Source organism: Callithrix jacchus, chromosome 13 (assembly GCF_049354715.1).
Source record: "Callithrix jacchus isolate 240 chromosome 13, calJac240_pri, whole genome shotgun sequence".
In the NCBI taxonomy this organism is placed as follows: Eukaryota; Metazoa; Chordata; class Mammalia; order Primates; family Cebidae; genus Callithrix; species Callithrix jacchus.
In genome coordinates, this window is record NC_133514.1 from 32,055,015 (window position 1) to 32,076,825 (window position 21,811).

Consider the following 21,811-nt stretch of genomic DNA (forward strand, 5'->3'; position numbering starts at 1 on the left):
TCCAGCACTTCGAGAGACTGAGGTGGGCAGATCACCTGAGGCTAGGAGTTTGAGACAGCCTGGCCAACATGGTGAAATCCCGTCTCTACTAAAGATAAAAAAAAATTTGCTAGGTGTGGTAGCACATCCTGTAATCCCAGCTACTTGGGAGACTAAGGCACAAGAATAGCTAGAACCCGGGAGGTAGAAGTTGCAGTGAGCCATGATCACACCACTACACTTCAGCCTGGGTGACAGAGCAAGACTCTATCTTAAAAAAAAAAATACACACACAGACACACACACACACACACACAAAGACACACACACATGTATGTATATGTTTCATACAGGTATGAAATTTTCTTCCTAAGGGATTTTTTTCCTTGTAAATTCATGTAGCTGCAATTGGGTAACCAAAAGTTTCCCTGCTCCTGAAAAGCTCAAAAACATACAGTCATACAATTTTTATACATATTTGGTAAAATTCTTACCAAACATTCCTTTTCTTCCCCCCTTCATTTCTTTTGAGACAGGATCTATGCTGCCTAGGATGGTCTTGAACTCCTAGGCTCAAGTGATCTTCCTGCCTCAGACTCCCAAAGTGCTGGGATTACAGGCATTAGCCACCAAGCCCAGCCCAAATACTCCATTTTTTTAAAGTATTGTTTTCCCTATACATTTCTGTGGCTAAAAGGATACTCTTTTTAAATCAAAATCTCTGGCCTTAGAAGAAACTTTAAAAAGTTGTAAACCAACTATTGCTGACTATCCCTACAGCTGATGGCCAACAACAGCTAATCGCTTTTTGGCTATTGTTCTATAGTATCATTCTATAAATGCTTAAGACAACATCACATATTGCCATACCAGAAGTACCAAAAATATTCATCCCCTTCCTTTTTCCCTCTCCTTTCTCTCTCTCCCCAGACTCCCCACAACCTCTACCCCCTGCCAAATATTGATTCTTAACCTCTTTAAGTAGAACTCAAACTGGATTTCAAAAGAAAGCTATGGAGTATACACACAGGGAAATATGTATATAAGTAGGTATTTTTCATATCAGTTCATAACATGTTTGATGGCCCTCCTGACCCCTACCAACTGCTTAGTTCAAACATTAGATCACAATCCAAATTAAAAGATGCCAAAATTCCACAAAAGGATCACAAAGGATAAGGTTCTATAGAAGGTTCACAAGGCCTTCCCCCTTAATGCCTTCCTCTGTTCTTTATGAAAGGTGATACTGCAATCTCCCAATCAAACATGGATCAGGGAATGAAAGAAACCTCTAGAAAAAAAGAGAAGAAAGCCAGCCCTTCTTCCATTCAGCCACAATGACAGACACTAGTGGGGTACTGCCTTCTAACAAGAATACTCCTAAGATTACCAGCTCTAGAGATGACTGTGAAGGCTGCCATGTTCACCTGAAGTTTAGTAAGGGTCAGAATGGAAAATAGTTTAGAATGCCTTATGTAATAAAAATTTCTTCAATTAGTCATGATCTGTATCAATAGCACATAAAAGTATAGAAGAATCCATTGAATATGCTTTACTTGAACAGCCAAGTGCTGGGACAATCCTCAATACTCCCTTTAACTACAGTTAAATTATACATTCAGGAAAGCTCGATGATTTCAGCTATAGGGTTTCTCTAGTATAATTTACTAAGAAAGGAAAGATTTATGAAGTTCAGATTCTGTTCCTCAGTGCTAACTTAGGATAATAGTTTGCCACAAAAAACTAAGTTTACAACTAATGACAAATAATCTGGACACAATGGTATTCAACATCCTTCATTAAGTAAGTTGCACCCAGCAACTTTTTCAGTTATTACCTTTCAAGGTAATACATTCCTTTCAAGGAATAACATCTCTGTAACTTCAGCCCAAACTTAAGCCATGTTAAAGTGATAACTTCACGTATTTCTTTTGTTTGGATAAGATATTAGACCTTTGATATATATTTCTTTATGCTCATGTATCACAGACATATAATCTTCATGTTACATATCACAAATTATATCATATGAAATAGTCCTACAATGATTATATATGTATTTATGTATTATTTATTTATATACATATATATAAGTAAAATCAGTAAGTTTGAATTCTGAGGATTCATGCTGAGGCTGTCTTCCAGAGTCCTGGGCTATTTTAAATAGAGAAAGAAACCAATTCTAAAACTTTCAGGAATAGTTAATGTACATGGTAATGCATATAAAAAGTCTTTAACAGATATTCAAAATAACTAAAGAACAAAGGAACCAAAAACAAGGATTTGCTAACAATTAAAACATCTATTTATATAGGTTTTAAGAGAATGTATGTTACGAACAACTCTACACCAATACATTTAAATATTAGACAATATAATTCTTAGGGAAAAAAAGCTAACAAAATTGATTCAAGAATAAAAAGAATGAACGAATAATCCTATTATTAGGAGGAAATCAGTAGAAAGTAAATCAATAAAGAGAAATGATAATACATCATAAATCAGCTGAGTTCATCTCAGAAATGGAAATATTTGCCATTGTCTAACTCACCTCCCACTCCCTCCTCAATCTGCTTTGATTCCTACCTCCATTACCCTACCTAAACAGCCATCTTCAAAGCTATCAGTGATTATCCACATCAGTCATTTGTGGCTCATGACTTACTTGGCCTCTCTCTGTTTGATACTGTTGAGCACTCTGCTCTTGAAATAACACAGCTTGCCAGACTTCTATGACTTCATAATCCTGATTTTCTTGGTCTCTTAGTAACTTACCTTTCTGTATCTAGCCTTTATTATTCACTAAGTTTTACTTAAAATAAAATACTTTTTACATTTTTATTTTTAAATATTTAATCAAACTTAACCTCTGAAAACTTCGTAAATAAAACAGAACTTTGTGCTTTTAGTTTGCATTTAATTCATTATCAGTGACATTGAGTTATTTTACTTTTCCTGTGAATCACTTGTTCTTATTTTTTTGTCCATTTTTTTACACAGAGAAAGTAATATTCTAGTTAATGGTTTGTAAGGATTCCATATACAAATAAATTAGTTTTGTCTGTCATATATATTTTAATATTTTGTCTTTTAATTTTGTTTCTATGTGAGGAAGAGTCCTCACACAGAAAAACTAATTTTTGTGTAGTCTCATCTCTGAATCTTTTTTTTTTCCTTTGAGACTAGCTCTCACTAGTGTTGCCCAGGCTGGTCTCAAACTTCTGAGCTCAAGCAATCCTCATGCCTCAGCCTCCCTGGTGGCTAAGTAGCTAGGAGTACAGGCACATGCCAACTGTGCTTGGCTAATTTCTGAATCTTTTATTACAGATCATCACCAGGACTGAATGAGAGTTCTAATTTCTCTATATTTTCATCAACATTTGATGTTGGTAGTCTTTACTTTCTGCCAACCTGATGGGATCAAATGATAATTCATTGTGGTTAGTTTGCATTTTCCCCCACTTTTTTTTTCTTTTGAGACAGGGTTTTGCTGTGTCACCCGGGCTGGAGTGCAGTGGTGTGATCTCAGTGCACTGCAACCTCTGCCTCCTGGGTTCAAGCAATTCTCCTGGCTCAGCCTCCCAAGTAGTTGGGAGTTGCCTGGCTAATTTTTGTTTTTTTGTAGAGACAAGGTTTCACCATGTTGGCCAGGTTGGTCTCAGATTCCCAACCTCAAGTGATCTGCCCACCTCAGCCTCCCAAAGTGCCTGTAGGCATAAGCTACTGCACCCAGTCCCTAATTTTTGAGAGTGTTCAGGTACTGAGTATATTTATTGGTCATGTTTCCACATATATGAAATACCCATTCAAGTTTTTTTTTACCTACTTTTCTATCAGTTTGTTTATTCTATGTATTTGCAAGCAATCGTTAAAAGAGATACTATCTTTTTTTAAAACCAATCATTATACTTAATGCAAATAATCTCCCCATTTTTAAAAGTTGTTTTTTCAGCTGGGCACGGTGGCTCATGCCTGTAATCCCAGCACTTTGGGAGGCCGAGGTGGGTGGATCATGAGGTCAGTAGATCAAGACTATCCTGGCTAACACGGTGAAACCTCGTCTCTACTAAAAAAAAGTTGTATTTTCATTTTCTAAAACAGATATGTTTAATTCTAGTCCCAACTATGAATATTTTTCTTTATATTTTGTGTTTTCATTTTTGCTTTTGATCAACTTTAAGAAATAATTCTAAGATTACAAAGATACCCATATGTTTTTAATAAAACTTTCATAGTTTTGTTTCTTACTTTTAAGTCTTTACTCTGCCTCAAATTCATTTTTTGTCCATGGTAAAAAAAAAAAAAGGTTCAGGTTTTCCATGTAAGTATTAATCTTTCCTATTCCTACTTATCTGTAATGTCATTGCTGACATAAATCCATTTTCCACTTATGCATGAATTCTGAGCTGTTTCATTGGTGCCTTTCTGTATTCATGCATCAACACCATATTGTAACAAATATTGATACATGCTTGGGCAAAATCGAAAGAAAAAATATTTTCTTCTACAGCATCTTTGCACTTTTTAGTACACATTTTAAATTAGGCTTATCTAATAATACATCTTGTTTAGGTTTTAACTGGAACTTAACCTAGTGATTAATTTTAAGATAAATTAATATTGTTATATTAGTCTTCCTATGTGAACATGGTATTCATGTCATTAATGTCTTTCAATAGTTTTATAATTTTTTTCCGTGAGGGTTTTTACACTTATTTTAAATTATTTATTCTAAGGTACTTTAAAACTTTTACATTACTAAATGTGGCATCTTTAAAAGTTGTTTTATTCACTACTGTGTTTAAAATAATGTTGATACTGATAATAAAAATGGCTAACATACAAAATACTTACCAGGCACCAGACACTTTTCTAAGTGCTTTAGATACATATTGATCCATTTAATCTTCACAATATCCCCATGAGATACCTTATTGTAAATTCGAAAATGAAAATGCAGGTAAGTTAAATAATGTGTCCAAGGACACATAGCTAACGTGGAATCTGGAATTCAAAGCTAGGCAGTATGGCCCCAGAGTGAATACACTCAATCACTAGGCAAATGACTCTCCAAAACCAATTTCTATTTATTGGCTACCCAGCAATCTTGTTAAGCTCTTATTAATTCTAATAATTAATAATGACTTACAGTTTTGTTTCTTCCTGTCTGATTTTTATGCTATTTATTTCTTTTGCCTAGTACAATGTTGAATATAAGTGATAACGGCAGTATCTTGATCTTGCCCCTGATTTTAAAGGGAATGTTTTAAATCTTTTACAATTTAATGTGATAAATTTTTTCCATCTGATTCTTATGCTATTTATTTCTCGTGCCTAGTGCAATGTTGAATATAAGTAATAATGGTAGGTATCTTAATCTTGTCCCTGATTTTAATGGGAATGTTTTAAATCTTTTACAATTTAATACAATAAATTCTATTCTTTAATAGACATGCTGCCATCAGGCTTACTTTTCCTGGGTATAAATTCTAGAATGACTGCTATTTTCTCTCAGCACTCTGAAAATGTAATCACCTTCAATTTAATTGTCATTCATTTATGGGCAATCTTTTCCTCTGGCAGCTTTTACTATCTTCTTTGTCCTACATTTTCATCATGATGTCCTAGGCTAAGTATTTAATGAATTTCTTATATCTAACATTTGGTATCTTTCAACAGTTACGTGAAATTCTCAGAAATTTTATTTTTAAATATTGTTGTGATATCATTCTATTTCCTTGGTATAGATCTTCTAATTACCTATGTTCAAACTCCTGTCTTTATTCTTGTTGTTTAACACTCCTTCATATCTAACAATCATATCATGTTTTTTCATATCTAACATCTGGTTCACTGACTCTCTTCAGCTAGGTCTAATCTGCTTCGAGTCCATTGAGTTTTTAAATTATAATTATTACTATTTTCATTAATAACGGTTATATTTGGTTCTTTAAAAAAATCTGCTTCTCACGTTTTAAAGCCTTTTTCATTTCTTTAAAAAAGTATATTGTATTGCTTTACGAGGAAGACGCAGTCATAATTGTTGCAGATTGTGCATCTAGCTGAGAATCCACAAGAGACTCACTGACTTGCACTGTCCTTCTGAGATTGTTAAACAGATTACTTCCATCAGGACTGAGCCAGGGTTGAGGTGGAAGTCACCATTGCGCAGATGCCTAAGTCAACTATTTTAATAAAATAATTACCAGTAATTAAAAAAATGTATATATATATTATTTAAACTGGGTATGATGGTTTATACCTGTATTCCCTGCTACATGGCAGGCTGAGGTGGGAAAATTGCTTGAGCCTAGGAGTTCAAAGTTGGAGTGAGGTATGACTGCACTCCACCCTGGGCAACATAGCAATGCAGCAAGAAAAGTCATTCTGTTTCTAAAAAAACTCATATTTGATAATTCCAACATCTTAAGTCTCAATTCCAACTCTCTTATTTTTTATGTGTTATCATTTGCTTTTAATACCCTGCTTCCTGTATGATTTATATTATTAATTCATTCACTATTTCCACAACTCCATATTCCTTCAAGCTTGGAACAGGTATAAAGACAGACATCTAAGACCAATTAAAGAGGAAAAAGAGTTCCAAGATAAACCCTCACATATATGGTGAAATGATGTTCCACAAGGGTGCCAAGACCATTCAGTGGGAGAAAGGACAGTCTGCAACAAATAGTGCCAGGAAAGCTGGATATCCATGTGCAAAAGAATGAAGTTAGAGTCTTACTTTAAACCGTGTATAAAAATTAACTGCAAATAGGTCAAAGACCTAAAGATAAGAGTTAAAACTATCAAATTGTTAGAAAAAAACATAAAGAAAAAGCCTAATGTGAAGGTATTGAGAGGTGGGGCCTTTAGAAGCTGATTAGGTGTTAAAGGTGGTGCCTTTACGAAGGTAATGTTACAAAACAGACTGTAAAGACTTCCCTCACTGCTTCTACCATGTGAAGATGCAGCGAAAAGTCAGTGGACCAGGAAGCAGACCCTCACCAGCTATCAAATCTTCCAGCACCTTGATCTTGGACTCCCCAGCCTTCAGAACTGTGAGAAATTTCTTTTGTGTATAGTTACCCAGTTAATGGTATTTTGTTATAGCAGCCTGAAAGCACCAAGACAGAGGAGGGTTTTTAGAAGATCTCTTATAGGTTAGTTTGAACTGATCTTTAGTCAGCAACAGCATAATCAAAAGAGCATAATCTATATGGTAAGATGGAAAAAACCCACACCAAAAAAATATATGTAGTATACCAGATGTCAACCTTGCACAAACAACTGTCAATAAATATCTGCTGAATTGGTGATAGGAGTACTGAAGGGGTAAAGTTAAATAATGCATTGCTTTTCATGGACTGAAAGTTTGAAACCAAGTTTTTTTGAAGGATCAGAGGATGCCCCTAAGCGGCAATCAGTAAAATCCATCTATTAATAATCCTCTTACTGGACTTAAATGAATGTTGCTGACCTTTCTCTGCCAATTAAGGCAGGAACATCTGGTTAAGCATTAGATCTTTTGTTTTCTTACAGAGTTCAGATTCAACACCTATGAAGCCACTATGTGACATTCCATTAGGTAAATGTATAGGTTATTCAAGGATTTACATGTCAACACTTTTAGAACACATACATTTAGAGAAAGTTCAATTTCCATCAAAGTGACTTGTGAAGTTCTGTCTTTCATTTTTTCTCAAATCCTTTAATGTGAAACTTGACTATTTGTACCATGGAACTTGGGAGAAGAGTGAAACATCTGGAATGCCTAAATGAAGGACAATGATGACTCATAAAGTTTTTTTTTTTTAAACTTCCCCTCAATCTTATACATAGAAGTTATTAAATAAGAAGTGTTTCTGGGTTATCTCCATCTTATTCATACTGAATGAATAGAAAACTGGAAGCAAAAAAGCAAAGAACGCATGGCAGTAGTTTTATCATGCTTTTAAGATTTTGTTTAAAATGGCTATTAGGACTTAGGCCATTTTTTACTTTTCATTCGTCTTGTTTACAATGCCACCGCCAAATCTCAGAGTGTTTTAGAAAGATATTACCAAATTCTGTTGGAGAAGATGAACCATGTATTAAATCCACTGGCTCAATCTTCTCCAACAGAATTTGGTAATATCTTTTCACTGCATCTTTTGAGTCCAAGACATTAAGACAAGGGGTTATAGTAACTACACAATAATTCCAGTAGTTACCTGAGCTTACTACCAGAACATAAGATTAAAAAAAAAAGTCAACTTAATTTCCCAAAGAATGGTCCCATTCTGTTGATATTTGTTTTAGTTAGGTTTAAAAGATTTAGACAAGCAGAACCTGTGTGTTTCTCAGAATCAGTACCCATATTGACCACTTCCTCAGAAAGATATGCAGTATCAAAAGAAAGCCTCATACATTAGCATGCACTACACATTTCTAAACCCTTAGAAATTTACAGTAAAACTAGTAATTTAAACTATCTGGGGAGTATAAAATCTTAGTATCTAGATAAAAGTAATACGAAGTGCTAACAAATAAAGCCTCTTCCAGATTTGTTTTTAAAGACTTTAATACTGAAAAAGTAATTCCTCGCACCCCCAGCGCAAAAAAGTCTAGAACTGGTCATAGTGAACAGTTAAAATATGAGGGGTAGTGGGAGGGTATCTAAATTCTCAGGGCCAACCAGTGACAAATAGCTAAAGGTAATCCGGCTAGGAAATTCACACTCTTGTGACTTAATAAACCAACTTTTCACTTCCCTTCCAAATTGTCATTACAAAATAGGATTGAAATAAAATTTTTTGAAAGGATTTATGAAATAACAGAAAGTATTCTGTTTAAGAAGTCAGCAGATGTAGGTTTCTTATCCTGATTCTGCCACTCACTAAATGTCTGCTTCTAAGCTTTATTCTCCTCATTTGTGTTTTGGTAAGGCTTAAAGTTGTATTGTAAACTGTAAAATGTTTTGCCTTCTCCTAACACCTACCCCTCTTCCTAACACTTTCAGGATCTGTTTATCTACATTTTCTCTGTGGTTCCACAATAGGCACATGCAAGAAATTACACACTGTATGCAAGTTGATATCTTAAAAGTTTGATAGCCTCATTACATTAAACAGTCTAAATTCTGCCTCTACCTTTATAATTACTTAAAACATTTATTTACCTAGAGTGTTTCTTTCCATGACTATGGCATTTTTGCTTTTTAAATGTCAATGGTGGGTCCAATTCCCATCCTCTCAAAGTGAATTTCATCTTTAGAATCAACCAAAAATCATTTAAAATCCATATGATTAATATGTGGGTAGCCAAATGTGACAATACCACTTTTGACTAAAAATATAAAAATTTTAAGAATTTGCCTAAAAAGCAATTAATTCTCTTAAGAGTCAGGATCTCACTCTGTCACCCAGGATGGGGTGCAGTGGTGCAATTACAATCCATTGTAACCTTGAATTCCTGGGCTCAAGTGACCCTTCTGCCTCAGCCTCTGAGATGATTAAGTCTTGAGAACAAACCCCTCATGAATGAGATTAGCATACTTATTAAATACGTTCAAGGGAGCTAACTAGCTCCTTCCACCATGTGAAAACACAGTGAAAATGTACCACCTATGAGAAAACGCCCATTATCATCCCAAACACTGAATCTGCCAGTACCTTGATCTTTGACTTCTCTGCTTCTAGAACTGTGAAAAACAAATTTATGTTGTTTATGAGTTACCCATTTTATATTATGTTGTAATGGCCTGAGTAGACTAAGACAGTACCCAAGAAGTATTATAATCAAGAATAAATATTTATATACTTTAAAGTATTCCAATGTGTGATAAAAGACATTCTTCATGTATCTTCTTTATTGCCAAATTATTTATAAATAAATTGTAAAGTAGTTACAAGAAATCAATAAGGTATTATACATAAAGCAGTAACAAAATCATTATTTGAAATACTTACCATTCTTCAATGGTATCTGGCATCATACAGTTATGATCAGTACTCAGTCCACGCATGAAAACTGATAAGGGAATACCTACAAAATAAAAACAAAAACAGAAACATGTAAAGAATTATGACCAGAAGTTCCCCCAACCCAATAATTATCTCTTTATCATCCTATTTATTTTTTTCCTCCTGGTTTCTGCCTTCCTTTCACTCCTGTTTCATCCTAGGGGAGGGAGCTATCTGTTTTCTGCATGTCTCAGTTCCTTCTCTCTCATGCATTTCCATTCTTCCCTCTTCTTTCCCTCCTCTTTTCTCAATAAGGTTTTCTCTCTTTTTTTTTTCCTTCAGTACATTCTCATCTGCTAACCAACTCACCAATGTTACACAGCTCTACTTGGGAAAACCACCTGTAACTCAGCAAATGAGCTTGCTCTAGTGTTTTTACATACAGCACAAAACATTGATTTGTAGTCAATCACCGCAGTTATGATACATGCTATGTAGAGTACTGGTAGCTTATATATAGTATCTCATTTTATCTTCATAGATTGGTAGTATTGTTCTCATTTTCAGATGGGAACAACAGACTCAGAAAGTTTAAGAAACTCATCTGAGGTTACCAAACTCAAAAGTTGGTTTTCAAGTCCAGGCTTGATGCTTAAGTCGGGATCTAAACCACTAATTACATTATTCAAACTCTGTTGTCTGTGTGTGTGTGTGTGTGTGTGTGTGTGTGAGACAGAGTCTCACTCGCTCTGTTGCTCAGACTGGTGTGCAGTGGCATGATCTCGACTCATGCTCACTGCAACCTCTGCCTCCTGGGTTCAGGTGATTCTCCTGCCTCAGCTTCCTGAATAGCTGGGATTACAGGCACGCGTTACCATGCTTGGGCGTTTTGTATTTTTAGTAGAGATGGAGTTTCACCATGTTGGCCAGGCTGGTCTTGAACTCCTGACCTCAAATGATCTGCCTGTCTCAGCCTCTCAAAGTGCTTGGATTACAGGCATTAAGCCACCGCACCCAGCCCTAACTCCATTCTTTTTTTTTTGAGACAGAGTTTCGCTCTTGTGACCCAGGCTGGAGTGCAATGGCGCAATCTCAGCTCACCGCAACCTCCGCCTCCTGGGTTCAGGCAATTCTCCTGCCTCAGCCTCCCGAGTAGCTGGGATTATAGGCACGCGCCACCATGCCCAGCTAATTTTTTGTATCTTTAGTAGAGACGGGGTCTCACCATGTTGACCAAGATGGTCTCGATCTCTTGACCTCATGATTCACCCGCCTCAGCCTCCCAAAGTGCTGGGATTACAGGCGTGAGCCACCGCGCCCGGCCCATTCTTAAGTTTCTTTCTAGAGACATTTAAATCTGATTGTATGCAGCATTGAGACACCAGAAAACTATAATTAGTACAAATCCTAATGACCTACTATAATTAACTTTCATGTTCCTGTGAAGCTAGACAATTTTAACTTATTCTTGATTTCAAAATACTATTGATTACAAGGGTATATCTATATGGTACTAATTATTTAAAATGCTGTGAATTTTCAAGAAAAGATAACTTTTATTGGTGAAACATTTAGCAAAATTTGAGATTTACTCAAAATTCTGGATCTCTTTTCTTTTCTCCAAGATAAGCTTCAAAAAAAAAGGTCAAAAGGTATTTAAAGTAGACACTGTAGATAGGTCTTTGAAAAGAAAATATTTTAGAAGGCATCATATAAATAAAAGAACATCTTACCCTTTACTGATTTACTAGTTTGTGTATATTTTACTCAAGTGCTTTAATTAAGTGTCACTGCCTAAGAGACCCAAAGAAGTAAATGTAGAAACAATCAGGGGTAAATATAGCCATGTAATATCAGGGTAATTGAAATGAGAGACTGGCATATATAAATAAAATGCCAAATAATTTGGGAACGAGAAATTCTGAGTACTTTGATAGTGATGGTCCATCTCTCTCACCAGCATTCACATAAGGATATCAGTTATAACATGAAATATTTAGCAACAATTATATGGGTAATACATATATTTGAAAACTGATGACTAATGACATTTCTATGTCTAGTATAATTATAATAAGATGAAAATAGTTTTTAAGTTAGTACATTAATAAGAATCTGAAGCAGGACCCAGTGCGGTGGCTCACGCCTGTAATCCCAGCACTTTGGGAGGCCGAGGTGGGTGGATACGAGGTCAAGAGATCGAGACCATCCTGGTCAACATGGTGAAACCCCGTCTCTACTAAAAGTACAAAAAATTAGCTGGGCATGGTGGCGCGTGCCTATAATCCCAGCTACTCGGGAGGCTGAGGCAGGAGAATTGCCTGAACCCAGGAGGCGGAGGTTGCCGTGAGCCAAGATTGCGCCATTGCACTCCAGCCTGGGTAAGAAGAGCAAAACTCCGTCTCAATTAAAAAAAAAAAAGAATCTGAAGCAAACTTGTAAGTTAACACAACTATCATGTATAAGAAAGGAAATATGTATGAGGATGTTATCAACTGTCTTTTAATTTAATCATGAAAATTCTCAAGGGAGGATATCAACACAGACACTTGTACAGAGCTGTTCCAGACTTTCTGGAATGGCAAAAAAGTGGCAAACAAAATCCCTGCAATAAGAAAAAGAAAATTTGGCTACAGGGTCACTGAAATTACAGAGCCACACCAACCACAGATTTTAACAAAGGTGGTACTGATTTGGTAAATCTTTCCATAATTCATGGGAGATATTCCACGAAAAGTCTGGGCATGGTGGCTCATACCTGCAATCCCAGCAGTTTGGGAGGCTAAGGAGTTCAAGACCAGCTTGGGCAATATAGTGGGCCAAAAAAATTAGAAAAATTAGCCAGATGTGCCTGTAATTCCAGCTCCTCAGGAGTCTGAGGTGGGAGGATAACTTGAGCCTGGGAAGTCAAGGCTGCAGTGAGCTGTGTTTGCACCACTGCACTCCAGCCTGGTTGACAGAGCAAGAGCCTGTCTCAAAACAAACAAATGAACAAACAAACAAAGAAAAAGAAAAATCAAAATGGTCTTTAATCCTTTTCTCTCTACCAGAAGCTATCTAGTTGAGTAACCATCTATTTAATCTGCAGGAGATTAATCTGCACAGGAATATAGTATTTGTATAGGTATGGTTGAAAATATTTAACTAGGCTGGGCATGGTGGCTCACGCCTGTAATCCCAGCACTTTGGGAGGCCGAGGTGGGTGGATCACAAGGTCAACAGATCGAGACCAACCTGGTCAACATGGTGAAACCCCGTCTCTACTAAAAATACAAAAAAAAAAAAAAAATTAGCTGGGCATGGTGGCGTGTGCCTGTAATCCCAGCTACTTGGGAGGCTGAGGCAGGAGAATTGCCTGAACCCAGGAGGTTGTGGTGAGCCGAGATCGCGCCATTGTGCTCCAGCCGGTGTAACAAGAGTGAAACTCTGTCTCAAAAAAAAGAAAATATTTAACTGAAGTTCTTTTTTTTTTGGAAGGGAGGAAGGGAGGAAGGAAGGGAGGGAGGGAGAGAAGGGAAGGAAGGAAATCAGGCAGTGAGAGAGACATTGCCAACCTGGCCGACCTGGATCTAGAGGTCTACAAGTTGATTTCTTTTCTTTTTTTTGAGAGAAGGAAAGAGAAAAAAAAAGGAGTGAAGGAGAGGAAGAAAGAGGAAGCAAAAGAGGGAGAGAGGAGAGAACAGAAATGTTGCTTTATTCTAAAAAAAAAGGGTATTCAATATTTCATTTAATCCTATGAGTAGGTGTGATGTGGTATTGACAAGAATGTATATTTTGTTTATTTCAAGTGGAGAGCTCTATAAATATTTATTAAGTTTACTTGTTCCAGATCTGAGTTGGAGTCCTTGATATCCTTATTAATTTTCTGTCTCATTGAGTCTAAGTCTCTATGTATCTGGGTGTTAGGATGGTTAGCTCTTATTGTTGCACTGATCCTTTTACCACTATATCTTTGTTGCTTTAAAATCTATTTTATCCGATACGAGAATTGCAACTCCTACTTTTCATTTATTTATTTATTTTTGCTCTCCATTTGGTTGGTAAATCTTTCCCCATCCCTTTGTTTTGAGTCTTTGTGTAACCCTGCATGTGAAATGGGTCTGGATGTAGCATACCACTGGGTTTTGGCTGTATCTTTTGATTGGGAGATTTAGTCGATTTAAATTTAGGATAACTGCCATTTGATGTTAACTGGCTGTTTTATCCATTCGTTGATATAAATTCTTCTTTATGTTGATGCTCTTTACTTTTTGGTATATTTTTAGAAAGGCTAATACTGGTTGTTTCTTTCTATGTGTAATGCTTCTTTCAGAAGCTCTTGTAAAGCAGGCCCGGTGGTAATAATATCTCTGAGTACTTGCTTGTTCATAAAAGATTTTATTTTTTCCTTCAGTTGTAAAGCTTAGTTTGGCTGGATATGAAATTCTGGGCTGAAAGTTCTGTTCTTTAAAGATGTTGAATATTGGCCCCCACTCTCTTCTGGCTTGTAGAGTTTCTGCTGAGAGATCTGCTGTAAGTCTGATAGGCTTCCCTTCGTGGGTAACCTGACCTTTCTCTCTGGCTGCCCTTAGTATTTTCTCCTTCGTTTCAACCCTGGTGAATCTAATGATTATGTGCCTTGGGTTTGCTCTTCTTGAGGAATGGTGTTCTCTGTATTACCTGGGTTGAATATTGTCCTGTTTTGCTAGGTTAGGAAAATTTTTGTGAAGAATATTTTCCAGCTTGGATTCATTCTCTCTGACGCATTCAGGTACACCTATCAAACGTAAATTTGGTCTTTTCACACAGCCCCACATTTCTTGGAGACTTTGCTCATTCCTTTTTATCCTTTTTTCTCCAATCTTGTCTTCTCGTTTTATTTCATTAAGTTGGACTTCTACCTCTGATATCCTTTCTTCTGCTTGTACAATTTGAGTGTTTAAACCTGTGCATACTTCTCGGAGTTCCTGTATTGTATTCTTCAGTTTCATTAATTCACTTATATTCCTCTCTAAGTTGTCTATTCTCATTAGGATTTCGTCAAACCTTTTTTCAAAGTTCTTAGTTTCTTTACATTGGGCTACAACATCTTCTTTTAACTCACAGAAGTTTCTTATTATCCATCTTCTGAAGCCTGATTCTGTTAATGGGATGCGCTCATTCTCCATCAAGCCTTGTTCCCTTGTTGATGAGGAACTGTGATCCTCTTTAGAGGGAGAGGCATTCTGATTTTGAGTATTCTCAGCCTTTTTACGCTGGTTTCTTCCCATCACTGTAAATTTATCCACCTGTCATCTTTGTAATTACCAACTTTCAAATTAGATCTCTGAGTGGACGTCCAAGTTGTTAATTCCCAGGGCCGAAATATGAGCAACCCACTGCACTGGCCAAAACAGTGGCATTAAGAGTGATGGTGCTTTTCTGCCCAGGAATTTCCAGTCTGGCTTCCTTTTTGAGTCCGTAATAGGTGACCCTGCCTTCCCGGAGCTCCAAATGTCAGTCAGAAGGGGAACCAGTCCCGTTTACTCTGCACCAAGAGCTGCTGCGCTGAGGTGCCGGCAAAACCACTGTGCCGGCCACAAGAGTTGCTCTGGCGACCCGTGCGGCTCCTCCACTGGGAATCTTCTGCTCCGTGAGCGACAAAAGTTTGTCTGAAAGTGTGGCGTCCTCTCGTTCTCTGCGCTTTCACTGGGAGCTGCAATCCCAAGATGTTAGCGATCAGCCATCTTGGATCGTTCTGATAAAGTTCTTATTAAATACAAGAATTCTGTATTGATTACTATTTCATTGTTTTCTCCTTAAAACCACTTGTTTAACAAGAAAAAAGGTTTACAAAAGAGTTTGGAAAAAAGCCTCAGTTTCATCTCTTTTTAATCTGTTTCAAGAGATGCTGAAGATGTGTTTCATAATAAAAATTCAAGTGACAAGGAGTCAAGTCTGTAATAAGCTGTGAGAAAAAAATCCAGAAGAAGTGCCCATTTCTCATTCTTTAGGAGATTGTATGGGAGGACAGAAAACAGATAAACAATATCAACTTAAGCAACATATGTTTGAGTATAAAATAACATTGGAAGAAAAATTAAGTAAGCGTAAAATAAAAAGAAAAAGAGAAGCAAAGAAATGAAGTAATCAGTGTGGCACGAGGGATAAAAACCTATTCTACTCAAAGTCAATTATTTAGACAAAGTTTGAGTCAGTTTTCACAGTCTAAAAAAAGCCTTTTGTTGAAAGAGAAGATCTTAATAAATACCTCTGGAATATGGAAAGGGACAGAGCGAGAAAAAAACCAGTACTTAGAAAGTTTTTCACCTGGGCATATTCTACACTTCCTAATTATAGATCACTGGCTATGCAAGCTGGGGGAACCTAATAAGCACATAATGAAATTACCTGTTTTTCTGGTCTAGTGAACTAGGGGAAGTGATTCTCAAATTGTATTCCCTAGACCAGTAGCAACAGCACAACCTGGAAACTTGTTGGCAATGCAATCCTATGGCCTCATCCTAGACCTATTGAATCTAGAGGCTGGGCCCAGAAATCCGTGGTTTGACAAGTTCTCCTGTTGATTCTGATGTAAGATAAGTTTGAGATTCACTGGTCTAAGATAATTCTGAGGAAAGCATCTAGTCAGGTTCATAAGAACTATTTTTTCCTCTTTTTTTTTCCTTAATGTATCAGCAATCTCTTTTAGCCAGAGTCACCATTAGGAAAAAGAAGTATTTGCAACTGGAAACTTCACTTTCAGGCTTAAAGCTCCTACAGAGGAAGAAACCAAAAGATAAAGAAAATGTGGTTTTGCTTTTTGCAGGGCATTCAATTCAATTAACAAATTATCCAGTGGCTACCTTGTTTCAGGCACTCTGCAAGAAGGAAGACAAGGAAGTAGAAAAGAACTGTGGAGGCCACTAACAATTTTAACTTGGATATCATTCAATGTAGTACTAATGACACAGATTGTCAATTCCTGGTATACACATGCAGTAATATCCACATGGATAATAAAATATTTACAGTGAAGTAACAGACCAGTGAAGCAAAAAACTATGTTTCATCCTTGATGATCAAAGAGATTTAGTGATTCTCCAACTTCAATGTGTATCAGAATCACCTAAAGATCTTATTAAAATACAGATTACTGGGTCTCACCTCCAGAGTTCCTAATTCTGTATGCTTGAGTTAAGGCCTAAGAATTATTTCTCATAAATTCCCAACTGACATTGATGGTGGGGACAGACCAGTTTGAGAACCACCAATTAAGATGATGAGGCACAGCAGAATGCAAGTATTCCAGGAAGGAAATGTCTGAGGATTACCAGTACATTTCTCAATATGTTCATATTTATTGCATAGATTTTGTCTGTTGCCCCTCAAGGCAAAGGCAAGAGAGGGATTATGCTTTCAAACTATGTGGTTAAACAATACATTTGGGGCAGGCTCTCCTCTAGGCCCAAAGAAGAATCTGTATCTATCTAATTATATAGTCAAATGAGAGTAGAGTTAAAAATAATTTTCAGGTTTAAGACTGTCCCAAGAGCCCAGGCTATGGGGAGGAGTACTTCCAGTCCAGCTTCTTTTCACCATGGGGAAAAAAATATCAAAGTTAAGGGGCCCCCAGGGGTTAGGACTCCCTTGGTTTCTTTCCCTTTGGAGTCTAGGAGCTGTGGTAAAAATAGATTGTGTTCCACAAAAAGACCAAGGTCATCCTGGCTGCAGAGAAAGGTGAGAAACAACTTGTCACTGAATAAATCCTTCAGTCCTAGTCCTTCCTTCAGCCTTCTCAAAAAGGACAAGTTCTGACTGGCTTGACTGAACTATGGTGGATCTATGGTAGAGCCACTCTACCACAAAGTAAGGTAGCAAAGGATAACTTGGAACTTATTCCACGACTTTTCACTGAATGAATCCTTCAGTCCTAGTCCTTCCTTCAGCCTTCTCAAAAAGGACAAGTTCTGACAGCTTGACTGAAATAGATCCACTCTACCAGGAAGTAAGCTAGCAAAGGATAGCAACTTACTCCCATTTGCAACTTACTCCACAAGGAAGATTACCTACCCTTCTACATATCAACATTCTTTTCTTTCTCAGCCCAAGTATTAAATATAACAAATGCCATCTTCCATGTTACTGATAGCCAAAAACAACTGAGAATGGCAAAAATGTCACCACTTTGCCTGCTTAAAGTCACTTGTCTTCCCTATGCAGATATAAACAGAGAGATGATAACCTGGCCAAGGCTCTTGAAATCAGATATGGTGTTAGGTATGAAATATGGAAGCTGACTGTGCTAAAAGATGAGGATAGATCAATCAATTGTGTACAGCCCCAAAATGAGTGCATTTTCTGCTCAAACAGATGGAAACTATATGCAAAAGAGGTTGGGAATTGTCATAAAAGCACAGGGATAAGATTAGTTGCTAATCAATTATGGTTATGAGGCTTTTAAAAAGACATTAGGGAAATACAAAGGAATAATCAGATGATTAAAGATAATGACACAGTTTTCAAGGGAATTAATAACGTACAAGTCTTGGGAGGGAAAGAATAATAAAAGGACCTTATTTAATCATTGTAGAAAACATCAGTTTCTTTTCCCAACAACGAAGTAATCTCTGAAATGAGTAATATACAAACATTCACACAATTCATCTTGATTAAGGCAGGAAAATAACTATATAGGTAATAAATTTTTAACTAGAAATTGATAAATTTCTAACTAGGATTGACCAATACTGAATCAACTTTTCCTTCTCCCGTGAGTTGCTTTCTGGTTAAAAACCACAAGTATTCCTCAGATTCCTTTTTAATGTCAATGAAATGTGCATGAAGTCATCTTGCCATTTAAGATATTCCTCCTATTTAAAAACATTAAACTACCTTTCTGTGTTAATTCAAATAAATCAACAGTAGCTTCGTTTTCCACATTTTGGTATGAGAAACATAGCCACTGACCATTATTCACCTTTTATGGTCTGCTGAGCCTAAAATTTAAAAAATGTGTTGCTAGATAAGGTTAAAACAAGTTACCTAATTAATATTGTAATGGAATTACGCCGAGAAAAACACTAATACACAATTATAAATTTCTAAATGTATCTAATTATACGTCTTTCTCATGAAAGAATGTTCACTTAAACATTAATTTCTTTGTGTACTTACGTTAAATGTGAGGGTAACAAAGGTAACAACTAGCAATTCATGTGCATTCTTACTAATGTCCCTATCAAGAATGGATTTTAATATACCTTGTCTACTTTTAACGTTCATTTTAAGATTCCACATGACTTTAGTAACAAACAGGCTGCTCAAAAATTCTTCAGAAACTGTTCAAACATGCAATGTCTAAAGTATAAGTACTGCGACAAACGTGTTGGGGATTATACCAAATAGACCAAATGGAGACTTAAAAAGACTTCAAAACAAAACAAAACCAACTGTAGGCAAAACTTGAATATTCCTGAGGTCCCCAGGAGAAATAAACAGGGGTACTTGTCATGGCATTCTAAGCAGAGAATGAACTTGTAATGCTGCTATTCTTTTGTCAGACCAAAAATTTTAGTCCTACTTTTGAATTATATTAAATACAAGATCACCAAAAGAGTATTTTTCAGACTCTGCTAATTTGTAGCAAATAATTTTCCTCTAAAAAATTTAGTGGAATTTTTTTTTTTAGATCACAAACCCAAGTCCTTTTAATAATGAAGATCAGAGTAGAAATAAAATTAAAATAAAAAATATGAAAGATCAACAAAAAAGTTGGTTTTTTGAAAAGTTTTACAAAATTGACAAAACTTTTTTTTAAAATTTTTTATTGCATTTTAGGTTTGGGGGTACATGTGCAGAACATGCAAGACAGTTGTATAGGTACACACATGGCAGTGTGTTTTGCTTCCTTTCTCCCCTTCACCCACATTTGGCATTTCTCCCCAGGCTATCCCTCCCCAGCTCCCCCCTGCTGGCCCTCCCCTTTTCCCCCCAATAGACCCCAGTGTTTAGTACTCCCCTCCCTGTGTCCATGTGTTCTTATTTTTCATCACCCAAAATATTTAGTGGAATTTTTTAGAGGAAATTCAGATAGATAAGTATAAGTAATTCAGATAGATTGTTTTAAAGAGAAAATTATTTGACTTATTCATGCCATGGATAAGAGATAATATTTTTGGTGGCAGTTTGGTGAAGCCAGACCACCTGGTCTGTGGCTCACACCTGTAATCTCAGCACTTTGAGAGGTTGAGGCAGGCAGATCACTTGAGCTCAGGAGTTCAAGACCAGCCTGGGCAACATGATGAAATCCTGTCTTTACAAAAAAAAATACCAAAACAAAAAGCAAAAAATTTAGCTGGGTATGGTGGTGCACCTGTAGTCCTAGCTGCTCAGGAGGCCAAGGTGGGAGGATTGCTTAGGCCAGAAGGTGGAGGTTGCAGTGAGCCTTGTGATTGCACTCCAGCCTGCGTGACAGAGTGACACCCTATCTCAAAAAAACAAAACAAAGCCCCCCCCCAAAACCCAAATCTTGTCTGCCCCTTACTGACTGTGCAACTTCAGACCTATTACCTATTCTTTTGTGCCTTGCTTTCTTCATATGTAAAATGGGAACACATAACAGTATTTAGTAGGTTAATTCAGATAATCAACACTTCTCCTATATTGATTAATACAGAGCAGTGACTTACTTATGGTAAAATGCTATATAAGTGTTGGTTGTTATTATTAATGTATGTTTAATCAAAGGCAAAGGTGTAAAATTTTAATCCTCACAGTTTAATGTTAATCATCTAACATTCCTCCATTCTTTTTCTAATAGTTATACTATTTATTGACCTATGAAGCCTTTGTTTCTGTTTTAGCTTTAAGAGAGAACAAGCAGATATTAAAGGGCTTGTATTTGCACCTCGGATAAGCAAGCACATAATAAATTTGGAAAAACTAAAACACTAGGTTTAACTGCTGAGAATAGGCTTGAAAGACCCATGAGAAAGATAATAAATACTACAGAAGACAGTCAATTAACTGAAATAATTTAAAAGTAGATTTTTCCATTTTATATATGAAAATTTTCCATTTTACATATGGAAAAACCAAGGCACAGAAAGACACTAGGTTTAATTGATTAGCATGGGCTTGAAAGACATAAAAAATTGCATTTTCTAGGGAGAAAAATGAATTTGAGGAACTTAAAAAATTATTTTCTTTTGCTGTTCTCTTGATTCTTACTCCTTGGCCAAATGTGACTTTATGCAAAACATACCACACAGATGTAAAGATTGTATATATCTTTGTAAGAATACCATTCTAAGCTCAAAGAGTTTATAGACTTTCCCGATAACCATCACCCTATGCAATTATACCACCAAGGAATTTGTTGATTTAATAAAAGCTTACTCCTTATTTATTTATTTAGAGACAAGCCTTGCTGTGTTCCCAAGGCTGGAGGGTAGAGTGCAGTGGTAGAATCATGGCTCAGTCTGCCTGACAGCATCACAAGAGTCAAGTTCATTCTCTGCCTAGAATGCTATGATCAATACTCCAGTTTATTTCTCCTGGGGATTTAATAACATTCAAGTTTTGCCTACAGTTTTTTAAAGTCTATTTAAAGTCTCCAGTTGGTCTAGTTGGTGTAATCCTCACAAGATTTGTTACAGTACTTTAGACATTGCATGATCATGATCAAACAGTTTCTGCAGGCTTGCACTCCTGGGCTCAAGTGATCTTTCCACCTCAGCCTCTTGAGTATCTAGAACTATAAGAACATGCCAAGATGCCTAGCTAATTTAATTCATATATTTATATTATGAGACAGGTGTCTTCCTTTGTCACCCAGGCTGATGTACAGTGGTGCAATGATGGCTCACTGCAGCCCTGACCTCCAAGGTTCAAGTGATCCTTTCACCTCAGCAACCTCCCCCCTCTAC

At 36.5% G+C, this 21,811-nt stretch overlaps 1 protein-coding gene across 1 annotated transcript in view; it reads right to left on the reverse strand.

Moving 5' to 3' along the window:
• TEX15 (testis expressed 15, meiosis and synapsis associated) overlaps positions 1–2,667 on the reverse strand; it is a 69,503-nt gene extending 66,836 nt beyond the window's left edge. The window contains exon 1 of the mRNA XM_035270244.3: positions 2,566–2,667. Coding sequence (XP_035126135.3) covers positions 2,566–2,619 — 54 coding nt within the window. The 5' untranslated portion in view covers positions 2,620–2,667. The remainder of the gene's footprint in view (positions 1–2,565) is intronic.
• Between the last annotated feature and the right edge of the window lie 19,144 nt (positions 2,668–21,811).